The sequence below is a fragment of the Oncorhynchus mykiss genome, chromosome 18, assembly GCF_013265735.2.
Source record: "Oncorhynchus mykiss isolate Arlee chromosome 18, USDA_OmykA_1.1, whole genome shotgun sequence".
NCBI lineage: Eukaryota > Metazoa > Chordata > Actinopteri > Salmoniformes > Salmonidae > Oncorhynchus > Oncorhynchus mykiss.
In genome coordinates, this window is record NC_048582.1 from 23,667,472 (window position 1) to 23,687,440 (window position 19,969).

The following is a 19,969-nucleotide window of genomic DNA, read 5'->3' on the forward strand; positions in this document are numbered from 1 at the left end:
ACAGATTAGGATCCGTCCAGGAATGTACTTGTACATCAAGTTGCCTAATACAAAGGCTTACTTGTACAAGGTTTACTTACCTAAAGGAGTAGTTCATGATTTTTTAACTTGATGTTACATGGTTCCTCACCCTGCAAGTAGTCTATGGGCCAGGACAAATTCTTTTTTTTCTTTAAACAGCCACTACAAACTTAGCTAACATTAGCCATCACTAGCTAAAAATCAATGGAAGGGATAGGGACATATGATCCCTGTGGAAGGGATAGGGTCATCTGATCCCTGTGGAAGGGATAGGGCCATGTGATCCCTGTGGAAGGGATAGGGCCATGTGATCCCTGTGGAAGGGATAGGGCCATGTGATCCCTGTGGAAGGGATAGGGACATATGATCCCTGTGGAAGGGATAGGGCCATATGATCCCTGTGGAAGGGATAGGGCCATGTGATCCCTGTGGAAGGGATAGGGCCATGTGATCCCTGTGGAAGGGATAGGGCCATGTGATCCCTGTGGAAGGGATAGGGCCATGTGATCCCTGTGGAAGGGATAGGGACATATGATCCCTGTGGAAGGGATAGGGACATATGATCCCTGTGGAAAGGGATAGGGCCATATGATCCCTGTGGAAGGGATAGGGCCATGTGATCCCTGTGGAAGGGATAGGGACATATGATCCCTGTGGAAGGGATAGGGACATATGATCCCTGTGGAAGGGATAGGGACATATGATCCCTGTGGAAGGGATAGGGCCATATGATCCCTGTGGAAGGGATAGGGACATATGATCCCTGTGGAAGGGATAGGGACATATGATCCCTGTGGAAGGGATAGGGCCATGTGATCCCTGTGGAAGGGATAGGGACATATGATCCCTGTGGAAGGGATAGGGACATATGATCCCTGTGGAAGGGATAGGGCCATGTGATCCCTGTGGAAGGGATAGGGACATATGATCCCTGTGGAAGGGATAGGGCCATGTGATCCCTGTGACCAAAATAACCTGAAATCAACTCCATATTTGGTTTGATGTTTACATGCCCGTCACTTCCATTGATTGCTTAAAAACGATTTGTTTCTTTTTGATAATTTTCATGGAAAGCTATTACAGTAAAGTACTTAGTTGTTCCCCAGAAATGATTTGATATTGAGATAAAAACGACTGCATTGGGCCTTTAAAATGCAGGAAATGCGTTATCAATTTTATTTTATTTTATCTGGGGGAGGACCATCCATCAATCATGTCCATACAGCCTTAAACCCATTCACAATGACAGCAAAAAACAACAACGAAGAGAACAAACTGCAGTGGACTCGGACGATAGGCTACATGTCTCTGGCAGCCTAACTCTTCTCAAGTTCTCCTTGTAGGCTACTCTTTCAGTACTTGACAGATCTAAAACGACTCCAACTCCAAAGTCTAGATTCTAATCTAAACCCTATCGTTCATTAGGCTAGATGTATCAAATAATTTTATATTTGTGTAAACAAAAGGGCTAGTAGAAGTAGGTGATTATAGGGGCCAAAATAAGCCCTATATGGAATGGGTACTACATTCATGTGCTACCCAAAAGCATTTCAAAACTAAAAAAGGTATTCTCCTCCCCACTCACATCATCCAAATGAAAATGGCATGACTCATGACACAGGGTCGGTAGAATAGGGGAAATAACACACCCAGAGTGAAACTAGGTTGAAAAACATCCTTTAATAGGTCCGTGCCACACACTAGTGAAAAATAAAGCTCCTACAAAAAGAATGATGTTATTTTTCCACAATATCTTAAATAAAGTAACTTCAAGTACTCTGACTTGGGTACAAAAAATTCTAGCTGCCTCCATTAGGCCACGACACACAGCAAGATTCAAACACAGTGGTTACAAATGGCCTTACGTCCTCTGTACTGTGGCAAGGCAGATGTGGGGAAATGTTTCATGGGGGGAAAAAAAGACTAAACAAATACTTAGACGTTGTTTGTTTGTTTTTCTCTTTCTGTATGGAGAGGAAATATTACTGTGTCACTGTCAGACTTTGGAGGCCATGTTGGATTGAAATTATATATAAAAATAATGTCATCGTAAAAATGGAAAAACGAAAAAATTATATCCCCTACGCCCCTGTTGGAAGGGTAGGCACTACCAAGATTAAGGATACCACAGTGTTTGCAGAGGATATGTATATATTGTACAAACAATATTTATGTTTTTTTTTTTATCACTTTCACTAAAATAGAATAGAATGCTACAATCATTCTAAGGCATAAACAATATCTGATATTTTAAACAATTCCGTTCCAAACAAGACTTGAATATTGACATTAATAAACAGTATATACACATGTATCACCATTGTCTGACTGTTTTTCTGCAATTTTTGTAATTAAATGCAGTTGTACAGTTTTAACGTAATGATTACAGTCCTCTGATGCCCAAAAGCATAGAACAGTGTAAACAGTAATTCTTTTTCTTGGCTTTGTTTCATATTTGGGAAAGAAAAAAAAGTCAAACACAAAGACAGACATTCCTTTCGATTCAAAGCAGTTGAGCTGATTCTTCCTTTTCATAGAAAATGATGTGGACCTTTTTTTTATTTTATTTATTGATTCATAAATAATTATTAAAAAATTAAATACATTCACTATAATACGATTAAATAAAAATAAAACGTCTATTTACAAGTAGTGGAAAGTATTCTACCGCAGATGCATTTCGGGTGGTTGAGAAGGATGAGGATTCAGTGCAATGATCTTGAACAGGAAATGGTATTGCACTAAGACACCCGGTTGACATTGTGTGGGACTCTTTGGGTGTTTGGATCCCTGTTGTACTGTAGCAACACCAGCGTTACAAGTCTGTCTGTTGACATTTCACTTTAACTGCCCCGGGTTCGTCCCAAAGGTACAGACGGACCAGCATCATCATCTTGTCATTCCCAAAACGTGGTGCCTCCGCTATGAAATGTCAAATAATGTTACTGGAGGTCTGGTTCGAGACAGTGATGATGATCGGTAAAACAACACCCAAAATTGATGGATTAGTTTATTTCATTGAGAAGCTCTGTCCATCTCTTATCAAAGAACTTCCTCATGTTGTGTCCCGCTCGCCCGATGTCTGAATTGTCTTCATTAAACTTTTCACAGTTATCAAATACCAGGTTGACGTCAATAATGAAAGTCTCCAGATTCTGATACCTGAAACGAGAGGAACAGATCATTTTGAGTAAATGAGTAAAACACTCGATTGTTGTGTTATCTTTTCCTGGCTACGTGACTAGATCCGAGGTTAGTCATAGTATGACTACTAGGGAGTGGATAGTAAGAGTGTCATATTAATAGTGAACTCACTGGCTGCTGACGAGCTTCTCTCTGACGGTGGCGAAGTCCATGGGCTTCTTGATGACCTTCCTGTAGCCAGGGATCCCCTTGGTGTTGACGGGGTTGAGGAAGGGCCAGGCATCCTGGTGACGCTCCAACTCAGCCAGGAGCACCCTGCAGGAGATAACACACACACACGTCACGAAGGGAACATGTTCGTGCAAGTGTTTACAGTACATTGCAATGCCCCCGGCAAATACATTTACAACCCGCATCTGCATTTCCATCAGCAACTCGCTGATTTAAAGTGCTGATACTTGTGCTGAGAAAATGAGTCAAAGATTTATGGTGTAGTACAGTACCTGCACAAACCAAGGTCTCTGTTGTTGTCTCTGGCTGTCTTGGCTCTCTTCACACACACCACAGGGCTCTCCTGACTGGGTGACTGGGGTGTGGGCGGGGCCTGGGACGGGGCGGGGCTCTCCTCTCCTTTCCTCTTCCTGCTGGGGGGCTCTTTCGCTCCTCCTCCTTTCTTCGGGGTGCCGCTGGCGCTCGCCGAGTCGTCCTCTGACACCTCCACGTTACCGTTACTGTTGCCGGCCTGCTTCCCGTTCCGCTTGGCCTCGGCCGCGGTGGGTTTCTTCCCGCCTCCACCCGCCACCGGTTTGCTGGGCGGCTTCTTGTTCTTGGGAGACGGGCCGCTCGCCTGAGGGGAGAGGGGAGGATTCATGCAGTTGTACTTACATAGCAATGGCACTTGGCATATTGTGTACACAGTGTTGTTGAATTACCTACTTTGAAATAATATATGATATGAAAATGACAGGTACATAATGTAGAGGTACATGACTGATACGCGTGGCTGACATACTTCTATAGTAAAGTACGATATGTAAATGTTGAACAGTGGCCTGGACAGTTTGGGTCACCTTGGATATGCAGGCGGGGCAGTACCAGTCCCCCTCGGGGATGGTGGTGATCTTGGGTTTGTGACAGTACGTGTGGCAGCCTTTGTCACAGCCGTCACACAGCAGGAGCAGGTCCTCGTTGTCACCCTTCCTGCAGATCTGACAGTACTAAAAGCAGACAATGCAGTGTCACCTCAAAACCAAGGGGTGGATTTTCGAACCAACATTTACCAAGATTTACATTGGAATCCACTCCCTAAGGGACTTGAAATGGTCTTGGGATTCAAATGCTCTCCAATGACACACAGTGTTCACTTCCCTAGCATATTGAAATTCCGTGCCAGCCAGCTACAGTCGTTGAGGTTTTACTCACCACTTTCATGATGGACCTCTCCCAGGCGATGGACTTCTGGAGCTGCTGGAGACACATGGCCAGCTGGGCGGCACTGCGGACGTCGCCCAGGGCCTTCCTCCACACCTTCATCCCATGGGCCACCTCCTCCTCGCCCCTGTGGAAGGCAACGCAGATGTCAGAGGGATGGACGCATACAAACAGGAATACGGAAAGTCGGACACGGACTCATGCAGGCAGGTACACACACTCAATCCTTCGCTTTCCAACACAAACACTTGCCCATACACAGACACACGCCCACTGTCACCACAACTCGCTGAAGCTGCAGCTGTGCAGACAGACACCGGTATGAGAGTGAGTGAGTGAGTGAGTGAGTGAGTGAGTGAGGGGGGCAGGCAGCAGGGACATATGGGTACAGGTACACACACTGCCATGCAGGAGTGACGCCCATGCAGATGCCGGGAGAGGAGGAAAAAGAATGGTAGACGGGACGAGGTGGATGCCGTGATTACTGACGCAGAACACCATGCAGACGGCCAGAAAAACTCAGCAGGAAAAAACATTCACCACACTGTGAGTCAACCCCAAACCAGAAGACAACCATGAAAACACACAATAAAAGATGCAAAACCCCACCCAAAAAAAGGACAGCAGAGGTAGATGTCTTTTTGAAAAATGAAACAAAAAAGCACACAGAAGTGTTGAATCCTGAGTGGATGACCTACCCTTCCCTGTCAGCACTACTGGAGGGAGCTGGGACAGTGACGGTACCGATAGCCCCCACATTATCCAGCCTGATCTGAATGGTGGTACCTAAGGGGCTCCTCAGGTACCTTCTCTCGATGTTCCTCTCCAGGTCCGCCAGCCGCGTCACCGCTATGTCCAGAGGGTTGTCCGCGTGACGCACCACGCCGCACGCCTTGTGGTCCGCCTTGTCCTCCGGTTGGTCTTTGTCGCCAGCGCCGGCCGCCGCTGGTTGGTGTTTGGGGAGGGGCTTGTGCTCGTGGTAGACCAGGTCCTCCCTCTCTGATTGGGGCTCGGGGTACATCCAGCCCTGCGCAGGGAATGGTAGGTAATGTAGTCTTTAGGTTCAAACTTAAATAACAACCTATTCACTAGATCTTGGTTAACAGACTTGAAAAGGTTAGCGAGTGACCACCGCTACCATTCATTACTTTCGAACAGAGGCCTATATTTTCTCCAATGGATAGGGATGAGAGCTATAATAAAAGGAAGCTACCCATTTGTTGATGTCGTTGTTGTTGTTGTTTACCTTGACCTGCAGGCTGGCGGTGGTGACCTTCCTCTCCAGCTCCTCCACCTGCTGCAGCACAGCGATGTCCATCTCCATGGCCTGCTCCTCCACACACCACCCACGCACTGACTCCACACTCACCTGGCTCTCCTCCAGCTCACACAGCTCTATCATGGCCGCTGCACATTGGGGAGACAGGACGGCATTAGAGACCAGTCATACATTCCATAGACGCGTGTTTAAGCACACAAAACATGCATATTATTCGCACACCAGACCCAACACCCACACACACAGACTTGCTTTTTGTCGCTCGCTACTCCCTCCCTAACGCAACAACAAAACCACACACACTCTACCACTCCCCATTCACACACACACACACACACACACACACACACACACACACACACACACACACACACACACACACACACACACACACACACACACACACACACACACACACACACACACACACACACACACACACACACACACACACACACACACACTAAGAATTCAATATCCAGACACAAAGAGCTGTTCAATCAGAAACCACACGAACGTTAACTAATCTGGCTTTGATGTCAGACTCATATTGAGCAGTCAGTCATGCGTCATGTACCAAATGTCAATTCATTGTGAAGCGCAGGGGCTTGGAGTGTGCTCAGTAGGGGTATAACTACTCAGAGCTGTCATAACACAGTGCTCAATCAGACTCCAACACAAAAGTCTTTGTGAAAGTCGGGGCCTGCCAGTCGGAGTGCTGCTCAGTTTCACTGACACAAAATCAAAGCTACTTTATTCATTCATATCCATTGGGATCTGTTGGCTAAATCTACTCTGTAAAGGCTATGCAGATTGCTAAAGATTGGGTGAGGGACCTACCAGCCAACAAACTGACTTGAGTGACTGTCAGACATACAGTACTCACCGTCTCGGTGCTTGGTGCAGACCTGTGGGATGAGCTCCATGTATTTGTGCATCTGTCGGTGCAGGCCCTTCTCTCTGGTTCCCCGGCTGTGGAGGGACCCCACCAGGGAGCGCAGCTCCTCAATGTCTGACACCCGCCACCAGCCTGACAGCATCTCTGCGCACACACACATATAAATAAATAAACATATGGAAATGTTTCAGAAAAATGACTTAAGACAATATAATGCCCCCTTGAAATAGATCTACAGTATTCTGATACAGAACACACTCCAGTGCTGTTCTCGCTCCTCAAGAGATTCCTTTCTTCCACCCAGTAGAACAAAACAAATTCAAAACAAATTATTAATTCTCATGACTCAGTGAATTAATAAAAGGTTGAATAAATAGAATAAACTGAATAAATAGATGACTCATGAAACACACACACACACACACGCTCGCACACACACACGCTCGCACACACACACACACGCTCACCCTCTGGGATGGGCCGTGGTGTGGGGTGGTCCGAGTGCTTGGGCACCTCCATCATGGCGGGAGAGGGCACCGTGGACGAGAGCTTCTCGCCGGGAGGAACGGGCGACCCGCTCTTGCTGGAGACGCTGGGCGGCGCGTTGGCACTGCCCTCCACGGAGCTGAGGCCTGAGTGGCCTGGCAGGGGGCTGCTGCAGAAGGGCAGCTGGCTGGGGCTCAGCATTCCACTGGGCCAGCCACCGCAGAACGCTGAGAGACTCAGCAACGACCCTCCAGTCTTAACCTAGAGGGGGGAGATACAGACACAGACACTTCAATATCATGATCAGAAAAACTCATGTGTATCACTACACTTAGGCCTGTAGCTTCAAGCAGAACCTCCATTCTTCTGATGTTACATTTATTCATAGGATTTTCCATTATGAGCTTCTACTACCAGTATAAATCATTAGGACAAGGGGTCTGTCCTGGCATAGTACTGACCTGCAGGGCTGACAGAGGGTAGTTGATGAAGCCAGCTGGGTGGTGGGGGCTGGCTGAGGCCGACGCTGCCGAGGGGGTGAGAGGCAGGGCGGGGGAAGCCGGGGGAGACCTGGGCCGGGTGAGGCTGGAGGAAGGCAGCGGGGAGGACTGGAGAGGGCCGGGCCCAGGGGAGGGAGAGGTGGTGAGGGAGGTGTCGTCACAGGGGGAGCGGGGGAGCAGGCTGAACCAGTGACCGCTCCTCTCTGTCAGGACCCTGAGGAGCTGGTCGCTGGGGAGGTACTGGAGCTGTGGAGGGTTAGGGGCTAGGGTGGAGGTCTTTATAGGGCTGAAAAGCTGGGGTGTGGGGCTTAGGAGGGAGGAGAACGAGGAGGGGGACGAGGTGGAGGTGGGGTAGCCGGGTTTGGCCTCCTCGCACGGCAGGTTGGGCACCGTCGACGCACAGGGGCTTGTAGGTTTAGCGGGCAGAGAGACGTTGTTGGCGGGATCGGATGGTGGTGTTATTTTTGTTGTCGTGGTGACAGACGGTGGTGTTGGGCTGTATTTGGGGCGGAGGTCTGCCTTGGCTTCGCGGATTTCCTTGGCAACGTCCTTAGCGACGTCGAGGAGTGTGGTCAGTTTGGAGAGAGAGGCCGGATGCAAGAGGAAAAGATTGGGAGAACCTTTCTTCTCCTCCTTCCCCTCCTCTGACCGCACGGAGGTGTAGACGCTCCTCTCCTCCCCGCCGACGCCCCCAGGTTTCTTCTTCTGCACCTCCTCCTCCTGCGGCTCCTCCTTGATGTGCACCTCCCCTGCTGCCGCCCTCCTCCTCTCCCTCTCTTTCTCCAGCTCCCCCGCAGCTTCTCCGCTCTCCATGGCCTCGATGAAGACCCCTCCGCAGTGGGGCAGAACCCAGTAGCGCCGGCGGTACCGGTCCTGGCCGTACATCATGGAGCGCAGGGAGTGGGACGCCTCAAACAGCTTCCGCCTCACCTGGTGCTGTTGCTGTGAAACCAAGCAACAACGCCATGACCTGAGTTATAACTAAATCAATGAATCAATAATATATAACTATTTAGTATTGTTCTTCCATGGAGATGGAACTCTCAGATCTCCGGAAGGAAGGACTTACCTTGGCTAGCTTCTCTATCTGTTTCTCCAGCTCCTCCACACTAGTTGATTGGTCCCCATCGTCCTCGTCACACGTTTCCACTTTCTTCCCCTTCTTCATCTCCTCCTCCTCTTCCTCGTCATCTTCATCGGCCAGGTCATCGCTGTCTTCGTCTTCATCCTCGTCGTCGTCGCTTTCTGCTCCGGCCTTTCTCTTGCGTTTGAGGCCAGAGGAGGGCGTACCCAGGGGCTGGGCCTCCTCCCCTCCCATGCTGGCATCTCTCTTCCCGGTCCGCTTGGCATGGATGGTCCTCAACCTGTAGAGAGAAACACACAGGTGAGCATTCAGATGCACACACACACACACACACACACACACGCACACACAACACTTACTTTTTGAGTTTGCCCTCGATCAGCCACTTGTCCTTCCTCATGTTGGTCATGTGATCAAGGTTCTTGTCGATCTCGCTGTAGAAACAGAGAAAGATACAGTATGTCAGTTCACACGTACAGGTAACTATGGAAACAGTGAGTAAATGAGGGATGCAAAGTATATTGAAAGCAGGTGCTTCCACACAGGTCCGGTTCCGGAGTTAATTAAGCAATTAACATCCTATCATGTTTAGGATTATGTATGAAAATGCTGGCCATTATTTTGGCTACCTTGGCTATGTCCCCATAGGATGACAATGTCCCCATCCACAGGGCACAAATGGTCACTGAATGGTTTGATGAGCATGAAAACGATGTAAACCATATGCCATGGCTGATTCAATCCCCAGATCTCAACTCAATTGAACACTTATGGGACATTCTTCAGCCTGAGACAGCGTTTTCCACCTCCGTCAACAAAACACCAAATTATGGAATTTGTTGTGGAAGAATGGTGTCAGATCCCACTAATAGAGTTCCAGACCCATGTAGAATCTATTCCACGGTGCATTGAAGCGGTTCTGGCTCGTGGTGAACCAACACCTTAGCAAGACACTTTATGTCAGTGTTTCCTTTATTTTGGCAGTTACCTCTAGTTAACACATACAGTACAATTCTCTCTCTCTCTCTCTCTCTCTCTCTCTCTCTCTCTCTCTCTCTCGTGAATAATTGATGTATTTGGCTTCTCTCTATATCAAAATTGAATCCCACTCCAGATTAGCTGATCTATCCAGAGTCTTACACAGCATTAATAAAACACGACAGCATTAGCAGCTGAGTGAAGTCAACTAAACGGCATTATTTGTAAGGAGCTAAAAGGCAGTAGGCTCACAACAGTATGGAAGCCTCTTGTACACTAAACCTTTCACACTGGCTCCACCTAATAAGACCGGAAGGGACGACAATGCCTGATCTACAAGGATGTCATCTCATGCTTGTGAAATGTTGTCTGCATATCCTATAAGTAAAACCAGTAAAAACGATTCCATGTTTGATCTCCTTACGTACTGCACAATATTCTATTCCCTTGTACCTCCACTGGTCTGAGGCCTGTGTGATGTACAACGCTGGCAGGTCAGCATCACTCCTCCTACCTGTCAACGCTTTTGCTGCAGATAGAACCTGACCTTTAATTGTTTTGTTTCAATTGTTCTTTCTTCTCTCCTGACGACGGCACTCTTGCTGCAGCCTTATCTATTTCAATGTTAGGCGTCTCCTGTTCTTTACTCCTACCTGACGACACTCTTGCTGCAGGCCAGCTCATTGGCCAGGAAGCCTAGTATGGAGGCCTTCTGGGCGGGGGTGTGAGCCTGGAAGGCCTTGGTCTTCAGGCTGAGGGCCAGCTCAGCCAGGTCAGTCTGCCCGCAATAGGCCCCCATGTACATCTGCAGCACCTCCGACACATTGTCCCGGTTGATGCCCACATTGGTCAGATGGTCCCCTAGCATGGTCTTGGTCTGGGGGGAGAGGAGAGAGACAGGACGGGTGAGTCATTGAAGATAGAGGGAAAGACAACATGGTCTTGGTCTGTAAGGGGGGGGGGGGGGGGGGGGGGGGGGGGGTCGTGATAGAGTGGTTCCAGGTATACTTTCCAGAGGAGTGTTGACTCATAGACAATGGGCTGGTTTCCCAGACACAGATTAAGTCCTAGACTAAAAAGCATGTTCAGTGGAGATTCTCCATAGAAAGTGCTTCTTAGTTTCTTAGTCTAAGACTAGGCTTAACCTGTGTCTGGGAAATCGGACCAATGTGTGTAGGTTTTTATTCCACCTATGTGAGAGCCTGCTTGGTATGTTCCTGTACATGTACAGTATCTCACCTTGTGTCCAGGGGGCAGTCCAGGGTCACACACGGCCAGGGAGAGCAGTCTGACCAGCAGGTCCTGGACGTGTCCCATGCTGTCTCCCACGTTGAGCAGGCCCTCCTGCAGCATGCCCAGGGTGGGTACGTCCACCCCCACATCGAAGCCCAGCACCTTCCCAAAACCGCGTAGGAACTGCATCAGCATCAGGCAGTCAGACACCGCACCCCCCGGCAAGATCAGGCCAGGGATTCTGGAAAACTCTGGAAGAGGCTGGAATGAAAGGTAAGGAGAGAGGGAGGAATGTTTAGGATACATCTCACATGACACCCTGAGACTTCTATAGTACCCTATGTGGACGGCAGTATATGGGGAGCAGTGCGACTTAACATATTGCAATGTCAATGACTGAATCACATGGCTCTGAATGGTAACTTTAAAAAAAAGTTTTCATTAGTAAACATGTGGGGGACTATTATCTCGTCCCTCCGTTTGCATTACTCTCTTTTGCCACTTGATGGCAGTGTACAGCACAAACCATATCCAGTACTCAGGCTTCACATATGATACACAACAGATACCATTGCGATGATACAATGCACTTAACCACCCATAACCCAAACCTAGACAATATTAACTTGCCAGTTCAAATATACATAAAGCAAAAGAAATGTAACTAAATGAAACAGCCACCTACAACTTGGAAAGCTAGGTCCCTTTAATGATGTCACCCTTCAGACATCACGCAGGACTGAATCATGGGCAAGATGGGTCATTTATTACCTTATGATCGGCCAGACACATGTCTTCATTTGGCTTCTTCAGCTCCCTGGCAATCTCCAGTTCCAGCCTCCTCAGCTCCAATTTCCGCTCCTTGTTCAGGCGTTTCTCATCCCTCTTTTCCTGCCGCAAGCGCTCGCGCTCCTGAGGGCCCCAGAGAAGGAGAGAGGAGGGGAGAGTTAATGGGCTCACGCCAGTGGCGGTAGAACAGACAAGAATGTCAAGCCGAGTCTGCTGAGTAGTTTTAGAACTCAGCCCGGCGCCCCTGCCTGCGCTCTCAAAGAAAAAGAGCTTGAGGGCCATTCTTTTGACTCAGTTAGTGTATTGAAGAAATGAAAAGGAGAGGGAGGAGAGAGGGTTTGAATGGGTTCAGGAAGGAGTGGGACCTTCTGGCACGCACGTGTGTGTGTGTGTTGTATGTCACCCACCTCTGCTTTTTTGCGAGCCTCCACCGCCTTCATGAGCATCCCGTGTTGCCGTCTCCTCTCCCTCTCCTAGCAGAGCAGAGAAAACACACACACGTTACACACCGGAGAAGGTGGAACCTCCACAGGTGAAGTCAGAGAGGTGGACAGAAGGAGGAAAACCCCCATTCACCTCCATCATGGCGAGGTTTTCACATACAGCAACACGTACAGTTGAAGCTGAGGTTAAGAAGACAACGGTACGAATGACGACAACCAGAAAGCATCAGAGGGAGAATGCGGTAGATGGCGATGACGGGGTCAAAAAAGAGAAGTTAGGGTCAAGCTATGATGCCTCTAGGTAAAAAGCTGACGGAACAAACGCAAAATGACAGAGTCATCATAGCCACAAGCCAGTCGGATGAAAACAAACATTGTGCTGTGTATCATCCATCTGTTTAGCTGATAGCCGTTCCAGATTGAAAATAGCCTAAACCTATGGGGGGGGGGGGGTATCTAGTGAAGGTCTTACAAGGAGACTTGCGTGGTTGAGGATAGACTGTCTCCAAATGTTTTATTGTAAACCAATAGGATTTGATCAAGGCAAAGCGAGGACAGTGACTGCCTGTCTGGAAGGGATGGGGAACTCAGTGATGTGATAAACAGATAGAAGGCAATGAAACAGATCCTCTGGTGTCAGCTGCATAAATACAGTATGCAGGGGCCAGGAGTTTCTCCTGCTCAGGTTGATATTGTTAGGAAAAACTCCTGGCTCTAATTGTGTGCAACAGACGCGCTCAACAAGCAATAGCCAGCCAGCCAGTCAGGCTGCTGGAGAAAACAGGTAGGTACAGCAATAGACAGACAGCCAGTGAGGCTGCTGGAGAAAACAGGCAGGTATAGCAATAGACAGACAGCCAGTGAGGCTGCTGGAGAAAACAGGCAGGTACAGATACAGAACAGAGCAGCAGAACGACTCAGGCTACATTCCAAATGGCACCCTCTACCCTATGTAGTGCACTACTTTTGACCAAAGTAGTGCACTATGAGGTAGTGCACTATGCCATTTCAGACGCAACCTCAGAGACTCAATGGGACGTAACAGGTTAAAGGGCAGCTCTTTGTGGACGGAGACGGACACAAGCTCAATGTCTGGAACTGGAAAACTCAAGCACTCACAGCCACTCAAAAACAACAGCTAGACGATGGATGTGATGGATGACTCATCGAGAGGAGTGTACTTTCAGACAGTAAGAGTGAGCATGGCAGGGCTTGGCCGCCTTTTGCAATGCATTCTGGGGAGTACGGGGGGAGCTACCGAACCACTGCAGGCGGAGCGAGGTCAGGTGTCTCAGAGCAGATGGAGGCGACACACTGTTGTTGTTTTTGTTTGTGTGTGTGTTTGTTTGTGTGTGTTTGTTTGTTTTGCTGAAAAGCCATGCAGAATAATGTAGTATGATTGCAGCCAGTGCTACACTTAATGCATTGCTATGACAACCATATCACAACCAGGAAACACAATGCGGTGTTAGATGTACAAAAATAAACATACCCATACCATATCTAGTCTATGCCTCTCCAACTCCTGGCAGAGAGAGTTGGCAAAGTATTATGGAACAGAAATGACAGCAAAAAAAAACAGATTGTTTAGCAGAAAAATACCCAAAGTTCAGAAATAACCCAATAGAATGGAAACTGACCAAAGAGAAACAGTAAAGAGTTGAATAAAATATCTAGTTACACACAACCTTGAAACACACACACGCACGCACACACACACACACACACGCACACACACACACACACACAAACACGCACACACACCCACACCCACACACACACACACCCACAAACACACACCCTGTAAACACTGATCTAGCTGAAGTGTATATGGTTTTTAGTATAATTTCAATCATGTCAGAAGAGAAAAGGCGTGTTGCTAAAAAGCGCTGTGTACCTGGTGCTTTAAAATGACTGCATGCTGTCTTCGCATTTCTTTCTCCTTCAGGGGAAGACAGAAAAGATGAGGGGAGAAAATCAATACACTTTCATGCAGCAACCATCATGAAAATCACTAGGGCTGATGGGATTTCAGACCATTTTACAGAGGAGCTACAGCTCATGCCTAATCTCATTGTCAGACACAGCTCATCTGGAAAAAGCTTTGACATTTTGGTTTACATTGAGATGCTGTGTGTAACACAAACTCTCACCTTTATTCGTTTCTCTGCCTCCATAATTTTGGCATTCGCAACCTCTTCTTTCTTTCTCCGTTTAGCCTGCGAATGCAAATCGGGTCAAATGTCATTTCACTGCCAGACATCTGGACAGACAGACTGACGGACACATGCCACCTCGCAGTTTCGCACCGCAGCACTCAAAATATGATATTTTCCCTGTGACAGAAAATGAAACGTATGCCTCACGTGCCAGTCAAATGTGTAGAACACAGAGAGTGAATCAAGTATCATTTAAATACGTAATTGCAAACAGCGAAGAAAAAAAATCCCGTTAAGAGTGGCTTGCCAACCGTGTCAACTCAAATTTGATGTAGTCCTGCTAAAATACGTTGGAGCTCCTACAGTGTAATTGAGTGTGCAAGGGAAGACATTTTTTTTTCTTCTTCCCCACCCACTTATGCTAAACTGTTGCTGTTGTCTGATAAAATAAAATACAGATATTTCTGTCTAATTTAAATATGGTCTAACTCTGAGACAGCTAGCGGAGACAGCGATTTTAATATTCAACAGCCGTCAACCAAGACCCATTTAGCATTAGTTCCATGTGGAATTATGCTTTACTCCTTCCAACACTGTGGTATTATTCAGTAATGGGCTTGGGTAAGATTAAAACCCCATGGACAGAGTAGACTCTGGGATGCATTTTGAGGAGTGACGTTCTGCTAATTCAGAGGATATGTTCGGTATTGGGTCAGTTGACTGTAGTACCTCCAGGATCTGCTGTGCCCTCATCTCCTTCTCCAACCTGATCTGCTGAATACGCTTGATCTTCTCCTGGAGAAACACAGAGGTAGCTTAATCGATGCACTATGCAAACCAAACAGTGGTGCAGTGGTAAAACAAGGATACCTCAGACGGGACGGTTTGACAGGAAGTGGTGTCACGTAAAGAATGCCCTACCTGCTGCTTGATGAGCTTCATTTGCTCCTTCTGCTTCCTCCTTTCCTCGGCTGCCATGATGGCTGAAAGAGAGACTTTAGGGGCTTAGGTGTTAAGAAATGGTTTGCAGCAGTGGTACTGCACATCTCTACAAGAGGACAGTGGGGAATAGTGTATGCACTTAGATGTAGTGTAGTGTACCTTGTTGCTTCCTGGCCTCTTTGGCTGCCCTGGCCATGGCCTGCTTCTCTAGCTTCCTCATCATCTTCATATGGGCCGCCTGCCTGGCTATCTCTGCAGAGAGAGGTGATGGAACGTTATTGTGTGACCACACATGTTTGGTAGGTAGCATTCACAGACTTCAAACGGAGGTCTTTTCATTTTTTTTCCCTCCTCACCTTGGGCCTCCAGTTTGCGTAAGAGTTTGGCCTCGCTGGGGCTAGGCACCTCGGCCCCCAACCCCAGACCCTCTCCCACGTTGGGCGGCCGGCCCTTCCTTCTCCGGGAGCCCTTTCCCCCCTCGGCCCCGCGCTGGCGCTCTGAGTTGGGGGGCCGTCCCCGCCGGCCCTCCATGGCCAGGATATGAGGGATGACGTCCTCGTCCTTCAGCAGGCTCCACTGCAGACCCTGGGGGTAGGACAGGCGCGAAACAACAGGGTAGAGGGGCAGTTAGTGTCGTGTGGGTAATAAATGGCTTTAACATACTTCAGTTGCTTTGATTACTCTACTGTTACTCTAGGTTTGACTCTTTAGATCGATCACTCATGACAGAAAAGAGGGCAGATCAAAATATGCAATGCATAGTGTTATTACTGGACTACAAAGCTAAGAACCAGAAAATGGCCCAATTTCTACCTGTGATATGAACACCACTACAATGCATTCCATTCCCCATTCAGCTAGTTAAACTATCCTACTGTACAGTATATGACTGGTCACCTGTGGAAGTAATGCCAACGGATTATTAAATTACTCCCTATACAAAGGGGGCTAGGTGGTAGGACTAAGTTACTATACAGCTTCTACTGTACATGAAAAGAGGAAATAAACACATTTTAACGGGCAATAGATAGATGAAAGAGGTCACCTGGGGTCCTTCTCTGGCTTCATAGAAGTCACCAACCATTATCTTTGCACTGAAGCTAAAATTATCGCGTGTGATGCCACTTATTCCATTTCTGGATAGATACTACAGAAGAGAAAATAATGATGTTTGGTGAGACAGGGATATCCAATGTGATAGTATGTAAAAGTGTGACATTGAAAAGCGACCTAGATACAGTGGCGGAAGCTAAAAACTAAAGTGACGATTCAACTACTAAGCATCAAAAGAATTAGGGGGGAAATTGAGCAAAAGCATAGTGAGAATCAGAATGCTCTAACGACAGGTCAGCTTTTAGTAGGCAGAGGAAGGGATTGTGGAAATGAGCTAAAAGGTTTCCAGCTCTTCTCATGTTAAGGTCACAGGGGTTAGCGTTGATGCTAAGTGAGCACTAGCGTGAGGGTGAGGCTAGTTGCTAGCGTAAGGCTAGTCTGAGGGGTAGGGGTTACTCTTTACCTTCACCACATCGGGGTACTGCCTCAACTTCTTCCCGCATGGCGCGTAGTACGCCACGTCGCCTTGCATCTTCCCAGACACGCTCTTGATCCGCGTTTCTCTCTGCCAGCTGGGAAACACACGGACGGAAGGAAACTGTGAGTGAGTGACCGAATGCCAGAGGCTTTGCCATTGCTAGAGAGAGCCTATCAATTCAAGTCATCACTCGACCTACCCCAACTCTAGAGGTATCCTCAACTCCTGCTCATCCATCACCCTCTTTCTTTTCCCTGCGCCTGGTGAGAGAGAGAGAGAGAGAGAGAGAGAGAGAGAGAGAGAGAGAGAGAGAGAGAGAGAGAGAGAGAGAGAGAGAGAGAGAGAGAGAGAGAGAGAGAGAGAGAGAGAGAGAGAGAGAGAGAGAGAGAGAGAGAGAGAGAGAGAGAGAGAGAGAGAGAGAGAGAGAGAGAGAGAGAGAGAGAGAGAGAGAGAGAGAGAGAGAGAGAGAGAGAGAGAGAGAGAGAATGAACCCGTTAGTCAGACTGAACAATACACAGTCAAAGCCTTCTCTCCATAGCCCTAAACACCCAGCTACAGCCACACGCAGAGCTACTGCCCAAAACACCCACCCATAGCCACAGCACCACAGTGCTGAATATGAGCAGTGTTTCGTTGTCTGAGACAAACGGGGCTGCCTCTGTGTCTCCAACCCACCAGCTGTGGTCATGAGAGTGCCTTATTGTTTCTGCGTTCCGTTTATTTAATCAGGTAGAGTATTGAGAAACTCCGTGCTCTGAAAGCAACTTAAGGAAATTACTGAAATATGCCCTGAAAAAAATCACTGACATTCCAATGTGAATTTGATGGACAACAAAACATGTTGAATTGAAATGTGCTTAGGAAGATTGGAATCTCTGTTGGAAAATTCCAGTCTTCCTTGTTGTGTCTGTGTGTGTGTGTGTGTGTGTGTTATTTCCTTTCCTAAGCTGGGTAATCTCCCAGTGCTGAGAGAGAGAGAGGAAGGAGAGGAGAGGAGAGGGGAAAGAAAGAAAGAAAGCTCGGGCATGGCAGAAGTGCCAAACAAGTTGTCAGGCCTGTTAAGCCCAAGGACATGCACCTACAGGAACCCAGGCCTGTTAAGCCCAAGGACATGCACCTACAGGAACCCAGGCCTGTTAAGCCCAAGGACATGCACCTACAGGAACCCAGGCCTGTTAAGCCCAAGGACATGCACCTACAGGAACCCAGGCCTGTTAAGCCCAAGGACATGCACCTACAGGAACCCAGGCCTGTTAGGCCAGCCAACCGCCCGGCTAACTAAAAATAGACCCTCCGTTTCCTCTTCCTGTTCTCTCCCCACAACCATCTGAAGATGATAGCATATAATGGTGAGCTTAGCTATTCCAGTGTGGTTACGTGTCCTCAACAGTTAAAAGGTACAGCTAGGTGTTTTTACTGACTGGTTTTGTGCTTGTGCTGTATGAGTAGCTTTGGCAGAGTAGGTAAAGAAGTTTAAGGAGTGTTGCCTGCGGTTACCTGGGGGCGTGACCAGGGAGTAGGAGGAGGAAGGAGAGCTGTGATAGGCCAAGGCACTGGAGCTGGTGACGATGTTGGGCGTCTTGATGACCTGCAGGTTGAGTGGGGAGCAGCTGGCGGCTGTGTGATTGGTTGTGCTGCTCAGTAAGGAGGCGTGGCCTTTGGTTAGCTTGAGTGGGGTCTTCTCCCTCTTGGAGACGGAGCCTGACGATGGCAGCTTCAGCTTCGGGTCCTTCAGTTTGCCACCGGAGATGTCCTTGTCGCTGTCCGAGTTACTGTCAGAATCTGAGAGGAGGGTACCAGAAAACAGGGGTTATCACTGGTTGAATGGTGTTCACTGCTGTACATCACCATAACCCCCCCCCCCCCCCAAAAAAAAAATCTGTACACTACAAAACATTGCATGTGCCTTCCATTAGGATGGTCAGAACGGTATCTAACCTGACAAGCTGTCATCCGAGTCCTCCTCATCATCCTCCAAATCATCCAGATCATCATCGTCGTCGTCGTCGTCATCCTCAACAGAGTCATCCGAGTCCTTGCTGCTAGGGAGACCGGGGAGACCTGGGAGGCCGGCCTCGGCCCCTCTGAACAGGTCCACCAGAGACTGCACCAGGTGACTCTGAGAGAGGCCCTTCCAGGCTGCCATGGGGGCCAGGGCATGTGCCTGAACCTGGAGGTTAGGGGCCTTGGGGGCCTTGATCTTCCTGGGGCCCCGGGCCGTGGCCGGTGAGGGTGAGGTAGCGGGCCTCGCCGGGGGGCCCTGAGAGGAGGCCGAGTGGACCCTTCCGCCGGTGCTGAGGTTGACGGGCAGTGAGAGGGACGCCCCTGCCCGAGAGAGGTCCTTGTTGGAGTCTTTGCGGGGCTTGGTGATAAGGGCTAGCGGCGCGTCCTGAGCCGTGGTGCTTTGGATGACTCCGTTGGGGTGGGCAGCCAGGCCCAGAAGAGCGCTGGACAGGAAGAGGTTGGAGTGGTTGTTCTGGGGGGGAGGGGGGAGGGGAGCAGGGGGCAACTTTGTGCTTCTGCCACCGCCACACGGACTCTCCAAGGAGGACAGCTTGGGGGGCGGCAAGGAGGATGACGTCACCCCAGCAGCCTTCCTAGAGGTTTTGTGACCCTGCTGCTTCTTGGGCTGCGCCGCCGGGAACGTCTGGCCTTGCGAGAGTAAAGACTGGAACGGCGGGTGGGAGGGTGGGAAGGAGGGAGGGGGATAAAACAAGGGAAAAGAAAAGAGAAAACAGCATAATTGTGCCAGCTGTCAATTTACATCTACGTTGATTATTCAAGCTGGTGATGAAGCACAATGCCTGGCTCACTGTCTCACTGTGCCGAGGACAGAAGCCTGGAGACAATGGCATATAACATGGCCATAACCACAGGCATTGTACAAAGTAAAGAGTAAAGCTGCTGAAAAGCGGCTTCCAGTTCCCGTATCTCACTTAAATTACTACAGTTATGAGTCTGTGAAAAGTGTTAGCGTCATGCATCTGGGTTTTTACTTTAAACAGCATAATGGCAGATTTTATAGAACGACAGTCACGTTTGGCGTTGCAC

General features: G+C 48.6%; 1 protein-coding gene across 15 annotated transcripts in view; it reads right to left on the reverse strand.

Moving 5' to 3' along the window:
• Positions 1-1,682: 1,682 nt before the first annotated feature.
• LOC110495859 (bromodomain adjacent to zinc finger domain protein 2B) overlaps positions 1,683-19,969 on the reverse strand; it is an 81,194-nt gene continuing 62,907 nt past the window's right edge. For 3 of the 15 annotated variants that reach the window (XM_036952300.1, XM_036952298.1, XM_036952299.1), the window contains exons 9-36: positions 18,857-19,586; positions 18,416-18,700; positions 17,118-17,178; positions 16,904-17,012; positions 16,433-16,534; positions 15,744-15,972; positions 15,547-15,639; positions 15,367-15,440; positions 15,175-15,240; positions 14,440-14,505; positions 14,184-14,228; positions 13,779-13,811; positions 12,251-12,316; positions 11,826-11,966; positions 11,061-11,315; positions 10,475-10,698; positions 9,203-9,277; positions 8,829-9,123; positions 7,721-8,701; positions 7,241-7,520; positions 6,762-6,917; positions 5,843-6,003; positions 5,295-5,623; positions 4,588-4,723; positions 4,236-4,382; positions 3,669-4,012; positions 3,337-3,480; positions 1,683-3,183 (exon numbers count right to left, since the gene is read on the reverse strand). In XM_036952300.1, the coding sequence (XP_036808195.1) occupies positions 3,027-3,183; positions 3,337-3,480; positions 3,669-4,012; positions 4,236-4,382; positions 4,588-4,723; positions 5,295-5,623; positions 5,843-6,003; positions 6,762-6,917; positions 7,241-7,520; positions 7,721-8,701; positions 8,829-9,123; positions 9,203-9,277; positions 10,475-10,698; positions 11,061-11,315; positions 11,826-11,966; positions 12,251-12,316; positions 13,779-13,811; positions 14,184-14,228; positions 14,440-14,505; positions 15,175-15,240; positions 15,367-15,440; positions 15,547-15,639; positions 15,744-15,972; positions 16,433-16,534; positions 16,904-17,012; positions 17,118-17,178; positions 18,416-18,700; positions 18,857-19,586 (5,784 nt within the window). In that variant the 3' untranslated portion in view covers positions 1,683-3,026. The remainder of the gene's footprint in view (positions 3,184-3,336; positions 3,481-3,668; positions 4,013-4,235; positions 4,383-4,587; positions 4,724-5,294; positions 5,624-5,842; positions 6,004-6,761; positions 6,918-7,240; positions 7,521-7,720; positions 8,702-8,828; positions 9,124-9,202; positions 9,278-10,474; positions 10,699-11,060; positions 11,316-11,825; positions 11,967-12,250; positions 12,317-13,778; positions 13,812-14,183; positions 14,229-14,439; positions 14,506-15,174; positions 15,241-15,366; positions 15,441-15,546; positions 15,640-15,743; positions 15,973-16,432; positions 16,535-16,903; positions 17,013-17,117; positions 17,179-18,415; positions 18,701-18,856; positions 19,587-19,969) is intronic. The other 12 variants (XM_036952303.1, XM_036952302.1, XM_036952301.1 and 9 more) reach the window with 12 other exon arrangements.